This window comes from Rhinatrema bivittatum, chromosome 4 (assembly GCF_901001135.1).
Source record: "Rhinatrema bivittatum chromosome 4, aRhiBiv1.1, whole genome shotgun sequence".
Taxonomy (NCBI): domain Eukaryota; kingdom Metazoa; phylum Chordata; class Amphibia; order Gymnophiona; family Rhinatrematidae; genus Rhinatrema; species Rhinatrema bivittatum.
In genome coordinates this window covers 132,431,223-132,449,271 of record NC_042618.1, presented here as the reverse complement: position 1 = coordinate 132,449,271, position 18,049 = coordinate 132,431,223, and the positions used below count along the sequence as shown (strand labels likewise).

The window sequence follows — 18,049 nt, the reverse complement described above, 5'->3', positions numbered from 1 at the left end:
GCTTTTAGAGCCAAGTCTGTAAGCAAAGCATGTCAAGCAGCACGGTCTGAATTTTCAAGAAGGCTCATCACCCAGTAAAAATGTTGCTAGTAGTAATTTTTTTATGGGTTATCATAAGGCTTGGGATAACTGCTCAGAGTGGCAGTTATCCCAAGAGAAACATGGGGGTAACCTGCACAGAGTGGCAGTTACTACCTGGGGAAGCTTGCTGGACAGACTGGATGGACCATCTGGTCCTTTTCTGCTGTCATTACTATGTTAAAAGTGATACCTCCTAGGGGTGGGGTTCAGAGTGCCTGTGTATCAGGCTGCAGTCTGCACACTGACAACTGTTGCTGCAATGACAGGGTTACAGAGAGAGCATGATTAGAGGAAAAATGGGGACTCCCCCCCCATCAAAAACAACTGTGAATGAAGTCTTGAAATTACCAATTACCATTGCTGTTTTCTAATGTTTAATCCCTACATTCAGGCTAAATATCCAATTGCCATGACATCTTTGAATATCTAAAACAGGAATACAGACATTCAGAGGGACCAGTTAAATACCTAATAAAGGTTTATTAGGTATTTACATCTAGGGAGGGTAATTTTCAAAGAAATTTCCATGGGTAAAATGGTGCTTTACCTGCGGAAGTGGCCTGTCGTAAAACTGCCCTCCCAATATGTGCACAAGTTTATCTGGACTGGATGAAGGCGTTCCCGGAGCCAGGGCTGGGGAGGGATTTGCACTTACGTGCTCTTTTACATTTTCAAAAGTATGTGTGTAAAATTTCTGCACACATTTAGCAAGTGTAATTGTGTATGGGCAGTGGTGGTGAGATCCTTTTCAAAAGTGAACTTATGTGCAGAAGTTTGCTTTGAAAACTGGGGTAACATAGGTGTGTTTTTGCCATCTAATTTGTGTTTAGGTCCCCTAGGTATCTAAACACATTTAGATGTAACTAAAGATACCCCGAAAAAGAGGGCAAATTAGAGACATGGTGTCACATTGGATGTGCTGCCCTAATCTTCAGCATGTGAGACTTCCAAATGTAGTAGACATTCGTGCACAATCCAGCAGGCGGCATGCACGGTAAGTGTCTAGCTAAGTACCTTCTGCAGTCATCCAGTTTGATATTCAGAGGGTGTGTCAAGTGTCTAATACCAATTTAAAATCACTCAAAAAGAAGGCATATAAAGTTCGCTATATATAAAATACCTTCATTATAGGAGTGAACCTATCCCAAAAACATAGCCCTGGGTTTTTGTGTGCACAATTATATCCGTGTAATGTCAAGCTTAGACAACCAAACATATGCCTCTAAAAATTCAGTCCTGAGAGTCACAGCATATATGAATGGACTACAGTTTTACAGGGCTGACTACTTACACTTCAGCATGCAACAATACAAAATTTAATTAATATGGGGTAGATTTTATAAAATTACGCCCACACATACTTTTGTTCGTGCACCAGGCGCAAACAAAAGTACGCTGGATTTTATAAGATACGCGCGTATCTTGTAAAATCCGGGGTCGGCGCACACCAATGCAAATGAAAATAGGATACAAGAAATAGAGAGTTCCAATACTTCTATCTTACAACAGATGGATGGGGTAAAAAAAGAAATTGGATATTTTAAATACCTACAATAACTTTCTATTTGAGAAAATCAGGTTATAAATAAATTGGAGAACCTTGAAAACTATGTGCAGGACAAGAATCTACGCTTTATAAATTTCCCTAAAGTGCCTCACATATCTGCTAAAGATATGTTTAAACGAGGTTCTCAAAGTCTCGGAACAAGCAGTCCCAACATTGTCTAAGTCATTGTATTTACCCCCATTCAAGAAGGGAGCGGATATTCGTACTGAAAATCAAGCCATGGAACTGCTGGAACCATGAAGGTTGGATATTTCTAAAGTTTTGGAGACTTCAGAGATGGATCTGGTTGAACCTGCAACAATGACTGTGACTCTTGTTTTGGAACCAGACCATGATTGGATTCTCAGATTGTTTTTTAAGGCATTGTTCTGTTACTTTTCTTAATTTGAATGTTAGGGTCTTTCCAGATGTATCAAGACAAACTCAAAAGAAGAGAAAACAATTTTTGATTCTTAGACCCAGAGTACTCCAGATTGGGGCTTTCTTTCTTTAAAATTTCCCTGCAAGTATTACATTAAGTATAAGGGTCTTTCCTATACTTTCTTTGTGTCTTCTCAATTATCTATGTTTTTGAGTGTCAAGGTGGACCAAAATACCTCTGTTGAGCCTTCCACCTCTCTTTATTCCACAATGATCGATGTTTCGACCTATATGAATAGATTCCTATGCTTTATATGCTGTTAATTTCCTAGGTGGTTTTAAGCCACTGTTTACTTGGGGGTTGTGTAATTGGATCCCATATTGAGGACTAGAAGTAGATGGACATAAATATGTTCTTGCTTAACCTTATTTTTCTTTGTTGAGATTCTATTTGGCTCCTGTAATACCAATGATATGTCAAGATTATTCTTGTAATTTGTTTTTTTGAAATTGAATAAATTAAAAAAAAAAAAGGTTAGAAAGGCAAATTTTCCAGCTATCCACAGTGGAACAACGAGCATGCCATACTTTTTACTCATGGGCTTTGCACCAATTCTCGAAGTAAACATATGGATGTACAAAGCAGGCTTGGTCACCTGCATCTGTTTGTATGGTTGGTATACTTTCCAGGTATGACACGTGAATGACTTTCACAGGGCAGTTTCCAACTGCCTGCAGAAATGCAAATACTTTAAACAGTGCCTAAGGAAAAGTCTCCATCAACAAGCAGGGCTGCATTCCCGCACATGCTCAGTGGAGAGAAACAGCTCTCCTAGCTGACAGACTGATGCAGCAACCTGAGTAGTAAAACCAAGCACTGCAATTCAGTGAACAGTTTCCTAACGCACAGGCCCGGGATTCACCGCCCAGGAGATACCACATGGTCTGCCGAGCGCGGCTCTGTCACGGCCGCGCTCGGCAGACCATGTGACTAGAGCGACTGGCCCACCGGGGGATGGCCGATCCCCCGATAGGCCAATCTGCCCCTGCGCACAGGCTAATTTTTTAAAACTCCTGATGCAGTAAGCTAATGTTATGCTAATGAAAGGGCTGTTAAAAAGTGTGCATACCAGTTAAAATGTACGTTCAGCACAGGTTGAATGCACATTTTACCTCGGGGGTGGGGGGTAGAGAGAGTGTCCTGCAGGTTGATGTGTAGACTCGGAGAAGTGAACACATTATTAATCGCAGGGATTAAAGAAATAACAGCATTCTCCTAAAACAAAAATTTCTGTCAACTTTATATTGCTTCTCTTTTAATTAAAGCCTGTGGCTTTCTGCGTGCTCTCGTGAACAGTGTGACACGCTGCTGCCTTCTGTGGGCTCTGCTACACTTCTTTCCAGGCAAGTGCACCGATCCTACCTGAACTGCTCAGGTGTAAAACTTTGTTTGTAACGTTTTGGGTAGAACCTGTCCAGGACCTGCTGAAGAAGATGCTGCATTTTGGAATGGAAGGTCCCACCAGGGCTCGAAGGTGCTGGCCGATCCAAATCTCCATGCTCCACCTGTGACACAATATTTAGAGACAGTGTTAATACCAAACATCAAGGACAGTCAACTATTCTGCTTTACTTTTTTCATTCCCCATACTAATTTCACCTTAATGGCTGCAACCCAAATTTTCTCACTGGCAGCTGCTGGCTGGCTGCTAGAGACTGAACCCTTCAGTGGTCTTTCCTACCATCAGAGAGTCGGTCCTGCAGCACGCAGCCATCCTTCTCCAAATCCCCCCGGCCTCCCTTGAAACCCAAGTGCTTCTTCCCACATCTGAATTCCCATCAGGTATTTCTTTTGCATCCTGAAAAAGGTTCAGACAACTTTCACGCATAAGAAGCACAGGCAACATTTCCAGGAACCACCGTGCTGCAGGCGCTCTCAAGAGTCTGACCTATATCTATTTATTTAATCATTGCTAAATCAGGAGTAATTATAAGGAACCGAGGTAGCATTTTCAGTCTAAACTTTTCCAACACTATTTTACTAATCATTTCTTATCCATCTTTTTAATGGCAAAAAAGTATGACTTACAATCAATACAGGAAAATACTCTAACACTCAAGAAAGAAAAAAACAATATCCCAGTATCTGCTGTGTGTTTTTTTTTCTACCCATCCATAGTCTCTTGATATAAAATAACAGGCCAATAATTTGCTTTACTAATAAGCTAGAACAAAAACAATAAAAAAGCATCTAATATTACAGCACATAGACAATTATTCATAAAACCACTCATCTTTCAGTGACATATCTCTTTATGTTATCAATTAGAACTCGGGGCCAGTCAACATTCTTTCTACTTTATATTAAAAAAATGCAGTGAATCATTTGTTTGGCTTCTCCATTTAGCCAATCTAGAAACCTGTTCCACACTGCTACAAAAACTTTTTCCTTTTGTAAGGAGGAATCCCACAAATCTAATTCTTTCCATCTCTAAAAGATTAATCATAATACTAGTCCAAAGATTTACATCTAGGGTGTTCTTTTCTATCCACTTAATCAAAATAGTTTTCCTGGCTGCAACTGAGCATAACATGATAAATCTGTTAACATATTTATTAAAATAAATCTTGCTTCTGCGCAATTATTAAGATTGTTCCATCCAATGGTATTTATGTAGTCTTTCACAATAATTTAAATTTTTAGCCCACCTTTCAAGTAATGCTCAAGGTAGCTTACAATATTTCTCAGAGGACAAGTAGGATAGTAGTCCTCACACATGGGTGACATCATCAGATGGAGCCATAATGCGGAAAACCTATGTCTAAGTTTCCAGAACTTTGATTAGGCACACTGGGCCGGATTTTAATAGGTACGCGCGGCTGTAGATTTGTGCGCGCAACCCGGCACACACAAATCTACGCCCGATTTTATAACATGCGCGTGCAGCCGCGCGCATGTTATAAAATCCGGGGTCGGTGCACACAAGGGGGTGCATACTAGTACACCTTGTGTGGGCCGAGCCCTAGGGGAGCCCCGATGGCTTTCTCCGTTTCCTCCGAGGCCTCTCCGAAATCGGAGAGGCCTCGGAGGGAACTTTCCTTCAGCCCCCTCCCCCACCTTTCCCTCCCTTCCCCTATCTAACCCGCCCCCCAGCCCTACCTAAATCCCCCCCACCTTTATTTTATAAGTTGCGCCTGCCTCCGGGCAGGCGTAGGTTGTGCATGCCGGCTGACGGCCGGCCCGCGATCCTGAGCACAGCGGCAAATTGCCGCTGTGCCTGGAGGCCCCGCATCTTTTTTCAAGCCCCGGGACATACGCACGTCCCGGGGCTTTACGTGCGCCGCCGGGCCTTTTGAAAATAGGCCCGGTGCGCGTAATCCATCTGGATTTACGCACGTAGGCTTTGAAAATCTGCCCCACTGAGCATGTTCAGCATGCCCTATACAACATGTCCATGCGGGGTGTCCCTCTCCAGTCTCTCTTTTTCTGCGAAGCTGTAAGTGTCACGATGTGAGTGAGCTTACTTTGGCTGTTTTTTGGCCTTGTGGAAAACTTTGTTTTTCTCGCATTTTTCATGGGTTTTTTCTCGTTGTTCCATCATCAGGTCCTTCTTCGTGCCTCCCTGTAGTGTCTCCTAGTCAGGGTTTTTGGCGATTCGGACACGTTTTCTTTCACGGTCGATTGCCCCTTGGTGGCAGTGCATCGGTGCTCACTGGCCATCTACGCCCCACCACCATCATCTGCCATTAATGCCCTTTTTGTTTCATCCGTCATGGCCACATCCAGTTTTCGGCAATGTCCCCAGTGCCTGAGGACCATGCCCATTATGGATCCGCATGAGACATGTGTCCTCTTCATAGGGCCATTGCATGACATCCGGGTTTGCCGCTTATGTGGCCAGATGACCCCAAAGGGATGTTGACTTCGACTCGACAAGATGGAGCAACTCTTCGGGTCGAAGAAGTCCAAGCCATCAGCATTGGCAGCATCGAAGGAACAAGGAGCCACACCTATGGATACCAAGCAATCGAAATCAATGGGACCATTGATTCCATTGATGTCGCTGGTGGACAGAGGTGCCAGAGACCAACCATCGTCGATCTTCTCCAGGCTGAGGACACTGGGTTCTTCATCATTGGCCTTGGCACTGGGGAAGGACCGGGTCGAGCATTGAGGGATCGCAAAGAAGCTTAGGCACCAGTCCCCATCAATGCACAGTGCCAGGCTCAGGGATGCACCAGCTTTTGCCGTTATGCTCCCAAAGTGACCTCAAGACAAGGAGTGCTAATTCTCCTTCGATGCCAGGGGTCCGTGACAGTCTCTACCTTTCCTGATGCCAGATACCTATTTACCTCGAGGTTCTGAGGAAGATATGGCTACCCCTCCTTCTTCCCAGTTGGTATTGGTATCGGCAACGTTTGAGGAGGAGCTGGAGTTCTGAGTCCAGCTAGCAGTGGACCGGCACTGCAGGGCTTCAGTCCTGTGGCACCGACGGCATAGTATCTGGTCCTACCTGTCCTCATACTGCTTCTGGAGAAGCTCAACGTGCTCATCGCTATGTTACCAATCCAGCTGATGTCGGTTCCAGAGGCACTGAAGCCTCCCCCTATGATATGGTGGTCGTCACCAGTTCTGAGGAGGAGGAAGCTCCACTGAGGTCAGCAGAGAGGCCGAGGCCTGCTGCTCCTCATCCAGTTCTACTGGTTCCTGCACCTCTGGCCATAGGCTGAACAACTAGGGAACCATCCCCTGTCGCCTACTGTGAGGATGAAGAACCCTGTGACCCCTGGGGATACGATGCTTCAGAGTCCTCCTCTGAAGGCTCCAAGGGTCTCCCTTCAGAACTTTCTCCTCCAGAGGAAGTCAGTCTCTGCCTGAGGACTTAACCTTTGCAGGTTTTGTAAGGGTGATGGTGGAAGCCATCCCATTTCAGTTATTGACCGAGGAGGATGCCAGGCACAAAATGCTTGAGATTCTCCAGTTTGTGGAGCCTCCAAAGGAGATTGTGGGGTCCCAGTACATAAGGTCTTTAAGGAGTTTCTGCTGAGGATCTGGGAACACATCCTCACAGTGCCTCCCATCAATAAGAAAGCAGATGGGGTTTACCTTGTCCAGAAGGCTGCTAGATTTGATAAGTGTCAGCTGCCTCACCAGTCAGTGGTGGTTGAATCTGCCCTCAAGAGGGCCAAACGCTCTTGAACTCACTCCTCAGCATCCCCAGGGAAGGACCATTGAGTGATGGACGCTCTTGGGAGGAAGGTATTTCAAGATGCCATGCTTATTGCCCACATTGCCGCCTACCAGCTCTACATGAGCCAGTACTCGTGGGACATCTGGAAGCAGATGCAGGAGGTGGCTGAACAGTTGCCTCAACAGTAGCAAGACACCCTCATGTCATTGGGGCACAAGGTCCGTGCAACTTATGATGTTTTTGAGATGGCATCAAGAGTCTTTGCAGTGGGAATTGGCACCTGCAGAATGGCATGGCTGCAGGCCTTGGATCTCCGACCAGAGTTACAGCAGCGACTCGCTGATCTGCTGTGTACTGGAGAGAATCTCTTTGGAGATAGCATGAGGGATGTTGTGGCCCAACTTCGAGACCACCATGAAACCCTTCCAACAACTCTCTGCCAGTATTTCGGATCTGTCCTCCTCATCTATGAAGCCGAAGAGACCAGGGCCAAGGAAGACTTTGTTTCATCTAAGGTTTGCCTCCTCACTCCCGTCAACACCATCAGGGCTCTTGTGGCCGACCCAGGCAGCAGAGAGCCCCCAAGCCCCAGCTGGCTCCTCAGTTAACTCCAGGGACAGGGGTTCAACTGGGCTGTAGGGAGCGTAAGCCAGTTGCCCATGTCCGGGACAATGGACCCTCCGGTCAGGGGAAGGTTACAATTCTTTGTGAACCGGTGGCCCAGTATAACCATTGACCAGTGGGTTTTGTCCATCGTCCATCAAGGGTACCAATTGAATTTATTGGGTATCCCGCCAAATTGCCCTCCGTGCCTGTTTTGGGGGCCGGTAGCACATCAGGAATACTACTAGCAGAGCTCTCCTCCCTCTTAACAGCAGTCGAGCCCGTACCACCATGGCAAAGAGGGCAGGGGATTCTATTCCAGGTACTTCCTGATTCCAAAGAGAACAGAAGAACTCCGTCCCATCCTTAACCTAAGGGCTTTGAACACGTTTCTAAAAAAAAGAAAAGTTCAAGATGGTTTTCCTGGGCATCTTGATTCCCCTCTTGCAAAAAAGGGGACCGTCTATGCTCCCGCTACCTAAAAGATGCATACACCCATATCGAGATCTTCTCTGCTCACTGGAAGTATCTCTGATTTGTGGTGGGAAAACAGCACTTCCAGTATCAGGTGTTGCCATTCGGGCTCACATCAGCCCCATGGTCTTCACAAAATGCCTAGCCATCATAGTGGCGCACCTCTGCAGGCTGGGGGTGCACGTATTCCCTTATATGGACGATTGGCTGGTCATGAGCAGGTCTCAGGTAGGGGCACTAGGTCCATATGCTTGACCATCTGGGTGTTGGAGTCACTAAAATTCATTCTCAACTACCCAAAGTCCCATCTCAGTCCATCTCTTCAATTGGATTTCATAGAAGCCTTGCTAGACACGGCTCTGGTCAAGGCTTTCCTACCTCGCCAGAGGGCCATCACCTTGACAACCATTGCAGAAGATATCCAAAACAGCCAGCAGGTATCAGCCTGGCACAGATTAAGGTTGTTGGGCCATATGGTCGCAACAGTCCATATGAGACTACCCCCCACCAGGACTTGTTGCCCTGGGGGGGGGGGGTACTCTCAAATCTGGAATGAGGGATCTCGTTTCGAAGTCCCCCTATCCAAATTGTCCTAACCACAGATGCATCCACCCTGAGGTGGGGAGCTCAAGTAGATGGCTTGGCACCCAGGGTCTCTGGTCCGTCCAGAACACTCTTGTCAAATCAACATCCTAGAGGTAGCTACGAAAATCACCTAGCCGAACAAATCGCCACTAGGAACACCGTCTTCAGAGTAAGTTCCTTCAAAGATGCCCTTCTTAATTGTTGAAAAGGAGATCCATACAATACTCGGAGAACCTAATTAAGATTCCAAGATGGACAAAGTCTACAGAGTGGAGGACGTAAATGCTTTGCTTCTTTAAGAAAATGTACTATGTCTGGATGAGATGCTAACAGCCTCCTTTTGCAGCCTCCTTTTGAAATGGCCCAAGGCTGCTACCTGGACTCAGAAAGAATTATAGGCTAAACCCTTTGACAAGCCATCTTACAAAAAGAACAAGACCTGTTGTTCTTTTTAGGATGCAAAACCCACTTGTGTGGACTGATCTGAGGTATGAACAGGAAATCTCGATTACCCATTAATGATGTAGAAAGAAATAATCATCATTTCTGTCTACAGTTTACATAAACTGTTCATTGTCAGTCTCTGAGCTTTTACAAAATTATTATTTTAATCAGATTAGGAATTTTAAATGCCTAATTACCTGTAAAATCCAAGTGAATTTATAAGGGGCAATATTGAAACAGTTCAAGTTCAAGACTTAGCCGGACAAACTGTGGGTTTTAAATTTCCCTCTGTTCTGAATGGCTCCGATTTCTCCAGCTAACTATTTAGCTGGATAAGTTGGAGGCACTCCAGGGCCATTCTGGGATGGAGTTAAGTTAGCTGGATAATTTATCCAGCTAAGTCTGGTCATGAGGGAGAGCAGTTCTAAATTTTATCAGTTAACTAAGACTTTATCCAGCTATATTCATTGGAACACTAATCAGCAGCACTCTGCTGAATATCCGTAACACCTGGTCTCAGATGGGGGAGATACCTCCATGCTCACCTCAAGCCTCTTACCCCAACACAGCTCCTGCTTATAACAGAGGCCATGGAGCTACCACATCATCCCCTATCGGCAAGCAGTGCTTCTTGCAATCTGCCAGGTCTGGCATGCTTGGCCTTCATGTGCTTTCTGGCACTGCAAAAATTATGCGGGAGCACAGGCCACTGAAGGGCTGTGGAGGTACAACTTCTCCAACCCTAACCACACTGTCCCCCCCCCCCCCCCCTGGCCCCGGCCTCAGCAACGGGAAGTGCTCTGCTAACTGGCCCAGTGCTTTGATTCATCTCTCTCTTTTTTTTTTTTTAAACAACTTTACTCCACCAGGCAAATAGGGAGACAAGCCAAGATGAACCCAAGCCTCCTGGATCAAAATATATTCTATTTTTTATTTTTCAAAAGAAGAAGGGGAGGAGGGGGGAGAGGGAGTCAGACTCCAAGGACTTTCAGCATCCCCTAGAGCTGGTGGATCAAAGTCAGTCAGAGGCCACCAACCCCTTTGCTCAGCCCTACTCAATTGGAGACAGCACTAGGTGCGATGCCTAGGAGCAATTTCTTCTCTGGCTGCATAAGTCTTGCACATCTACCATCTGCTGGACCTAATGTACACTAGAGAGCTGCAGGTTGCAAGGGGGCCTTATATAGGGCAGGTTCAGCAATCTAGATGTTCTCTATCTCCATTTGCTGATAGGGAGGCAAAACTCATGCATGTGGACTGGTCTGGTGGGACACAAAGGAATGGCAAGTTTGGTATGTAAAGGTAATTTCTGCACTATGTCATTCAGTGTAGATTAGTGGTGCCAGCTGCTGGTGAAGATGGAAGACCCTCCAGAATTGTAAGTAGAAACTCTGCAAGGATAGCACAGGGTAGAGAGGAAAGCAGAGTTGTTTACCTGTAACAGGTGCTCTCCTAGGACAGCAGGATGTTAGTTCTCATACATGGGTGACATCATTGGATGGAGCCTGGCCCGGAATTTTGATCTCAAAGAATCTAGAGCTTTCAGCATGCCCTACTGAGCATGTGCAACTGTAGTCATCACCCTGCCCCCTAGGCAGAGTCCCTCAGTCCTTGATATAGCTAATACATGGAGAAACCAACTTCCAGGGGAGGCGGGAAGGTTTCGTGAGGACTAACATCCTGCTGTCCTAGGAAACACCTGTTACAGGTAAGCAACTTGCTTCTCCTAGGACAAGCAAGATGGTAGTCCTCACACATAGGTGAATCCCTAGCTCTAGGCTGTCCGAGCAGGACAAAGCAGGAAACCACACAGAGCTGAAGCACTACCTCCTTCCTTTGCCTGAGAGGCAGCTGACCCACCAGGGGTACAGGCTGGAGAAGAGTTGGGTCTACAAAGAAAGCCATAGAAAAGACTGAGACACAAACCCTCATGTGTAGCAGGGATGCCTGAGGCAGAGGAGTGATGCGAGTGTAAGCAGAAGCAAACTCTGCATCACGGAAAACAGTACAATCAGGATTCCTGATAAATAAACCCTGACAAAAACAGTGGATCTAGATCCTCCTGGATACAGGAAGGACCCAGAGATGTAAACAAGAGAGACTCTTGGACAAAATACCACGTCCCAGCGAGGACCAAGAACCATGTGCCAGAGTCAATGGCTACATGCCGTCTCACGACCAAGCACAGAGTGTGTAATGACACCTCCCCCACCAGTGCTCTTCAGCACAATGTGGTGCAGACTAACGCGGAGGCTGAGACCATGACAAAAGATGGCAGAACCCTACTATGGCTGAGGACTGCACAGACAGGGAGAATGTTGCCTGCCAGGTCCAAGGCACTTGGACCTGGCAGGCGAGGTTGGGAAAGATACCTTATCTTTCCCAACCTCGCAAGCTGTACGTCAATGTCACAGTATCTCCAACGGAGTGAACAGTGTGACAATGGTGTCCCCAGCACCACTGGTACTCTGGTAAGGCATGGTGGAGGGTGGCAGTCTATGGCATTGCTCCCCCAGTACTTGATAACGCTTCGAGAGGCAGGCCCTCAAAACTATGTCGGACCCAGCTCACCTGTGATTCCCACAGGGAATGACAGTAGCAAAGTCTCTGGCGATCGAAGATGCTTTGGAGTACTGTGGACATATCCTGCGATCTCTGACTGCAGCCACTGGTGCTCAGAACCATGAAGGTAAAGGATTGGGGCCCCGGATCTCGCTCACCAATGCAAGGCCACCACAGGGCAACCAACAGTTCTGCACCCAGGCCTTGACTGCACTATATATATATATAGTGCCATCCCCAGCGCCACAGGTGCCCATGGACGTTGACCACCCGGGAACCCCAAAGGGGATCGATGCCAGAAGGAATTGACCAAGGAAGCTATGGGCATCTGCAGAGAGAGGCCCTGCAGTCCACCCACAGGTCATCGATACCAAAAAGAACCGATGACTGCCAGTGCCAATGGCAGCTCCCCTCGTCTTACTTATTAGACCAGAGGTGTTGATGCTGCGAGCTCGATAGCCTCGCATGCATTGCGGTTGAGAGCCTCACTTGCACTCATTAAAACTGATGGTTTGTGCATCCCAGCGGGGCCTCCAATGCTGGGATCATTGGCTGAAGGGACAGCTCTGAGCTTCTCAGTGCTCTACAGTAGACAACACCCAGGAGCCTTGAGGGCACTAGACCACTGCATATGGATGCACCAACACACCAAGGTGCCTCGCTCAATCCGTAAGAGGCCAAAAACCCTTGCCATCTGAAGGCTGCAGGATCACGCGGGTGCTTCAAAGAGTCACCGTGGCCGATGGCCTCAGGGGCGAAAAGGGCACTCAATGGTGATCCCAGTGCCTGGTCAGTGGAGCTCGACATAGTTGAGGTGGAAATGAGAGGTGTAGGTGGTCCAAAGGTCTCTACAGTGGACTCACCCTTCGATGGCCTTGAGGGCATCAATGGTATTGGGGCAGCACCGCATCGCGATGGCATTGAGGTCATGCTGGCACCCAGGCAGCGCACTTTGACAACCTCGACAGCATCAAAGGCCTGTTCCGTTTCAACCTCGACAGTCCTGAGGGTGGCCATGCACACACCTTGATGGATCGAGGGTATTGTGAGTGCAGCAAGGGCACCATGGTGAGGGCACCGCGGCATCGATGGCATTGTGGTATCTAGGGCAGCGCAACCTTGAGGCATCAGTAGGATTGAGGGCACTGTATTCTACCCCCTCAATGCTCAAGCCGGTGCAGCAAGACTCCAGTTCCACTGATACTGATGGCACAGAAGGCCACTACGGCATCGGGGTGGTCATGCACCTCGAGGGCAATGAGGGCAACCCTGGATCTTGACGGTGTCAAGGGTGACCATGGTACCTGAAGGTGGGCATGGTCCCTGACATGGTTCCAACATCGATCCGTCAGATGAATGGAGCGCTGGTCACAGCCGTGCATGGGCAACCAAGGCTGGTAAGCAGGAGGGGAGGTAACGGCGTCCAGCTAGTTCCATGAGATGTGGGGAAGATGAGCTCCCCCCCCCCCCCCTCCACAGGAACGGTATGGACCTCGCTCCTTCCACCGTCCAAATCCATCAATGATGATTGATTGGTGAACTGCTATGGAACTCCAGCCCGGGTAAAACTCAGATGAGTCCCCAGGCTCAGCGGCCTACACAGATCACCGACGGACTGCAAAAGTCAGTTGTGTCAGCAATGTGGAAAAAGAGAAACAGACAGAGCAAGGAGAGGACCCAGATACAAAACTGCAGGAGAAATTTTTTTTTTAAAGTAACAGACTACCAGGCTGCACAAGGGAAAGCCCACCATGCTGCCGGAAGACAGCTGGAAAGAAGAGGAAAAATAGCTTAAGAGAAAAGGGAAGAAAACAGCTGCAACTCTAGAAAAAAATCAGTTGCAAAATCTGTGAGAAGAGAGCAAAGCTGAATACTGTGAGCACACGGCTTCTGTGACCACATGGCTCCGTGGAAAAAAAAAGAGACCGAGGGGACTCTGCCTAGGGGGCAGGGTGATGACTACAGCTGCACATGCTCAGTAGAGCATGCTGAAAGCTCTAGATTCTTTGAGATCAAAGTTCCGTGCTGGGCTACATCTGATGATGTCACCCATGTGTGAGGACTACCATTCTGCTTGACCTAGGAGAAAAGGGGTAGGCCACCTGAGGATCATCATTATAACTGGATGGAGGGTAGGGGAGTGCATAGTGTCTCCATGGGGGATTGCAGCCTGGAGGGGATTGTAGCTCAGAAGGGAAGCAGGGGTGATTTTCATGTTTAAGCACTTATTTTCAGCCTAAATTTAGATGAATTTTCAGTCAAAAATCTAGGTGCCTAAGTTTGGCTGAAAATTCATCTTAACTTTGATTGAAAATTGTCCCCTAACAGTCTAGAAAAGAAAGGAGAATTTTCCTTTCTGAGGAAAGTGATTACTGAACGCCAGTGAGCTTCTTGGTAGCCCCATGAATGTCCAAGTATACTAACCTGTGCCATTAAAGCAGCCATCTCCAGGGCTAGTTCCTTATTAACGGGGAACCTGCCATTGGTTATCTCATCGCTGACCTGGGCAGCTAACAGCAGCCGCTCTCGCTCAGTTTCACCTTTCATCTGGGCTCTGAAATACATCCTAAAGTGCAGAAACAATAACATACTATATGATTTACAAGTCAAAATGTTCCCTGCATCCACAATGGCAAATATTTGGGGGCTGTTCAAAGTAATACATACTTCATAGGTAAAAAAAAAAAAATTAAAAAAAACAATTTTCCCCTCATTATTTACAAGATAGCGCATACCAGGTACTCTTGTGGCCTGATTTAATAAAGTTCAAGTCACAGTCGACTCAAGGAGCATAATCATATGTTCCTCAAACACTGCAAAGGGTCATTGACTTAAAGCTCAGTATTAAAGATCACAATCCCATGATTACTGTGATTAATGGCACAAATAACACATACATGAATCTCTTATACACCCCCATGACTTGCTTATTCAAAATTTTGTTACATAATCATTTTCATAGAATTTGGTGAATCACCTTGGGATATCTCACTGCATTCAAGCCAATGTGGCTAAGTCTGTGTCCCAATCAGGAACTCTGTTTCACTCATCGTTTCAATAATGGTTTGAATATATGAATGTTTTGATTGTTTGGGACACCAATTACAATAATATTTATTGGATGTTAAGTTTTAATAACTGTAGTGTATTTTTTTTTATCATAAATGTGACTTTATGTAATTTGATGTTTTTTAAATTATTAGTACGCTTTGCGCATCCTTAGAATCAGAAGAGTGACCAATAAATACAAGATGACTTTGATGATGATTATGGCTTTCACTCCTTAAGCAATTCCTGGATGAACTGAAAACAACAGCTTTGAGTTTGCTCATGATAATGATTGTTTTGAAGTCATGCGAACAAGGCTCAAGTATTCCGTATGATTAATTTGATAGCTTCAGTACTGGGTTCTTAGATGATGATTTAATTTTTTTCCTGATATACCGAATCACATACATTAGACTGATGGAGGAATAGACCAGATCGGAAGACATTTTGCCCTTTGATCTCACTGTCCTTTATTGTGAAATTCACCTGAGACTCATCTTCTGGTTTCACAAGAGATGCGCGTAAGAAAGGAAATGTGTCTATGGATATCTTACCCCTGAAGCAGGAGTTGTTTTCTCCAAAACAACATTTGTTGTTGGGTGCCATCAAGGGAGATTATTTTTATTTACCCTTTATTTTTAAGATTTCTGAATAATTTTGGATTGTATATGTTTAGAGAATTTACATACGTTGGAGTAGATGATTACTTTTCCAGCGTGCATTGCTTGGTGTTTTAGTCTGCATTAGCGTAATCACCCCATTGAACCTGACAACTGAGCTTTAAGTTAATCACATGAGGTAGAACTCCATAAAACTGGGTCTCAGCCTCCATGAGCTTATACTGTGCTGGGACTTAATAATGTGACCAAGGACGGTTGCCTACAGATGAACTAATAATATTGTGTTCATGACCTTCCTAAATTAGGTGTGACAATGCACAGCAAGCTAACTGCTCCACAGGAGGCAAGAACAAAAAATGTTCAAAGTGCTTTGTGTGTTCACTTGCATAAAGCAGCCGTCTTCTCAGAACCAGCATCTGCAGGGTTAATCAGTGATAGAAGGACTGCCTGCATAGAAAATAGAACAAGAAGCTTGTGGTAGCTTACACAGGAAAACAAAAGGGATCACTTGACTTTGTGAGGCAATTGGAGCTAGCTATGCCCTGGTTGAGGTCATCAGAGTGACTTTAGCCTATGATCAGAGAGGAAAAGAGCAGGTTTCTGTGTTTTCTTGGGCTCTCTGAGGGTGTGGATAATGGCTCTTCTGTAGTACGGAGCTGTGCCTGGAGCAGAGACAAGCTGCAGCGCGAGACCCACACACACAGCAGGAAGGTGTCTGCGTGCTCAAGGAGCAGATGATCTCCAGGGGTTCCCACAGCCTGGAGCAGAGTACTCATTTATTTATTTAGGGTTTTTTTATACCGGCATTCGTAGGTACATCATGTTGGTTTACATGGAACTGAATTGTATTTATTTATTTATGGTTTTTTAATACCGATATTCGAGGGTACCTCATATCGGTTTACAGAGAACTTAACAGAACTTACAATAAACAAGGGAGGGGAGAACGGGAAGTCAGGGGACACAGAACGGAAAAGAGAGGTACATGAAAATGTAACATTGATAACAAAAACAGGGCTAAGGAATTTCAAGAGAAAGGATAGTAACTATAATATAAAAATATGAGAACAATGAGGGAGGAGAAACAACTGCGAGGTTACAAAACAATGGATTAGGCATCAAACAAGATGGATGGATTTGTTTACCCTCTGCATGAATACTAACCTCAAAGGGCCCTAGTGTTTTATCTTTTGGTGTACACATAGTGACTGGGGACAGCCAACTGGGGTATTAGATTCCTGGATACTCAGTGATAAACTGGTTCTAGGATAGTTCTTATGCTTGCATAATTACATGTAATTTAATCCTCAGCCATAAGAGACTTTCAACTTCAGTTGTAGCCATCATTCTTGTGCTGTTTCTGTTTTATTTTGAGTACCAATTGCCAGACTTGCATTCTAGTATCATTGGTTACCTGTTATCTTATATCTGTTAATTTCATTGCTTTTCATTGCTAAATATTTCTGTTTTTTCCTTTCAAGTTGCTAGTAAAATTATCAACTGATTCCTTTAAACAGATATCCAGGTAAGCAGAAAGTTATCTGGCCACACTAGGCCAGATAACTTTAAAACCTAACTGGTTATATTGAAACGTAGCCAGTTAGGTTTTAAAATTTGCTGGCTACATGTAGCCAGATACATTTAGGCTGGTCATATTCAGAGGGACATTTCTCTCACTGAATATATGACAAGTTATCTGGTTAATTTTAGCTGTATAATTTGTCCACTAACCAGCCTACTGAATACTGGCCTCATAGTAGATTGCTGAGGCAAGACTTCCCTTGTGTAAATCCATGCTGGTTGTGTCTTTCTATATGTTCTGTGATTTTATTCTTTACAATAGTTTCTATGAATTTTCCAGCACTGAATTCAGGCTCAAGGGTCTATAATTTCCCGGATCAACCCTGGAACCCTTTTTAAAGATCGATGTCACATTGGCTTCTTTCTAATCTTCAAGTACAATGCATGATTTGAATATAGGTTACAAATTACTAGTAATAAATCTGCAATTTTATTTTTGTGTTCTTTCAGAATTCAAGAGTGTAAACCATCTGGTTCAGGTTATTTGCTATTCTTTAGTTTGTCAATTTGCCCTATTACATCATCCAAGTTCACCATGATTTGTTTCAGTTATTCTGACTCATCACCATTAAATATTGTTTCTGGCATGGGTATCTCACTAACATCCTCTTCAGTAAACACTAAAGTAAAGAATTCATTTAGTCTTTCCACTATGGCTTTGTCTTCCCTAAGTAATATTTAACCCCTCGATAATCTAATGATGCAACCAACTTCCTCACAGCCTTTCTGCTATGCATATTTTTAAAAAAGGTTTTATTATGAGTTTTTGCTTCTATGGCCAGCTTCTTTTCAAATTCTTTTTTTGCCTGCTTTATCAATGTTTTACATTGCTATTGCTTTTTCCTATTTTCTTCAGATGGACCCTTTTTCCAATTTTTGAAAGAAGTTCTTTTAGCTAAAATAGCCTCTTTCACTTCACCTTTTAACCTTGC

General features: G+C 45.1%; 1 protein-coding gene across 2 annotated transcripts in view; it reads right to left on the bottom strand.

Annotated features, from left to right (window-relative positions):
• Positions 1-18,049, bottom strand: part of PLEKHH1 (pleckstrin homology, MyTH4 and FERM domain containing H1) — a 302,331-nt gene that overhangs the window by 28,571 nt on the left and 255,711 nt on the right. For both annotated transcript variants that reach the window (XM_029598848.1, XM_029598847.1), the window contains exons 24-25: positions 14,293-14,434; positions 3,432-3,574 (exon numbers count right to left, since the gene is read on the bottom strand). In XM_029598848.1, coding sequence (XP_029454708.1) covers positions 3,432-3,574; positions 14,293-14,434 — 285 coding nt within the window. The remainder of the gene's footprint in view (positions 1-3,431; positions 3,575-14,292; positions 14,435-18,049) is intronic.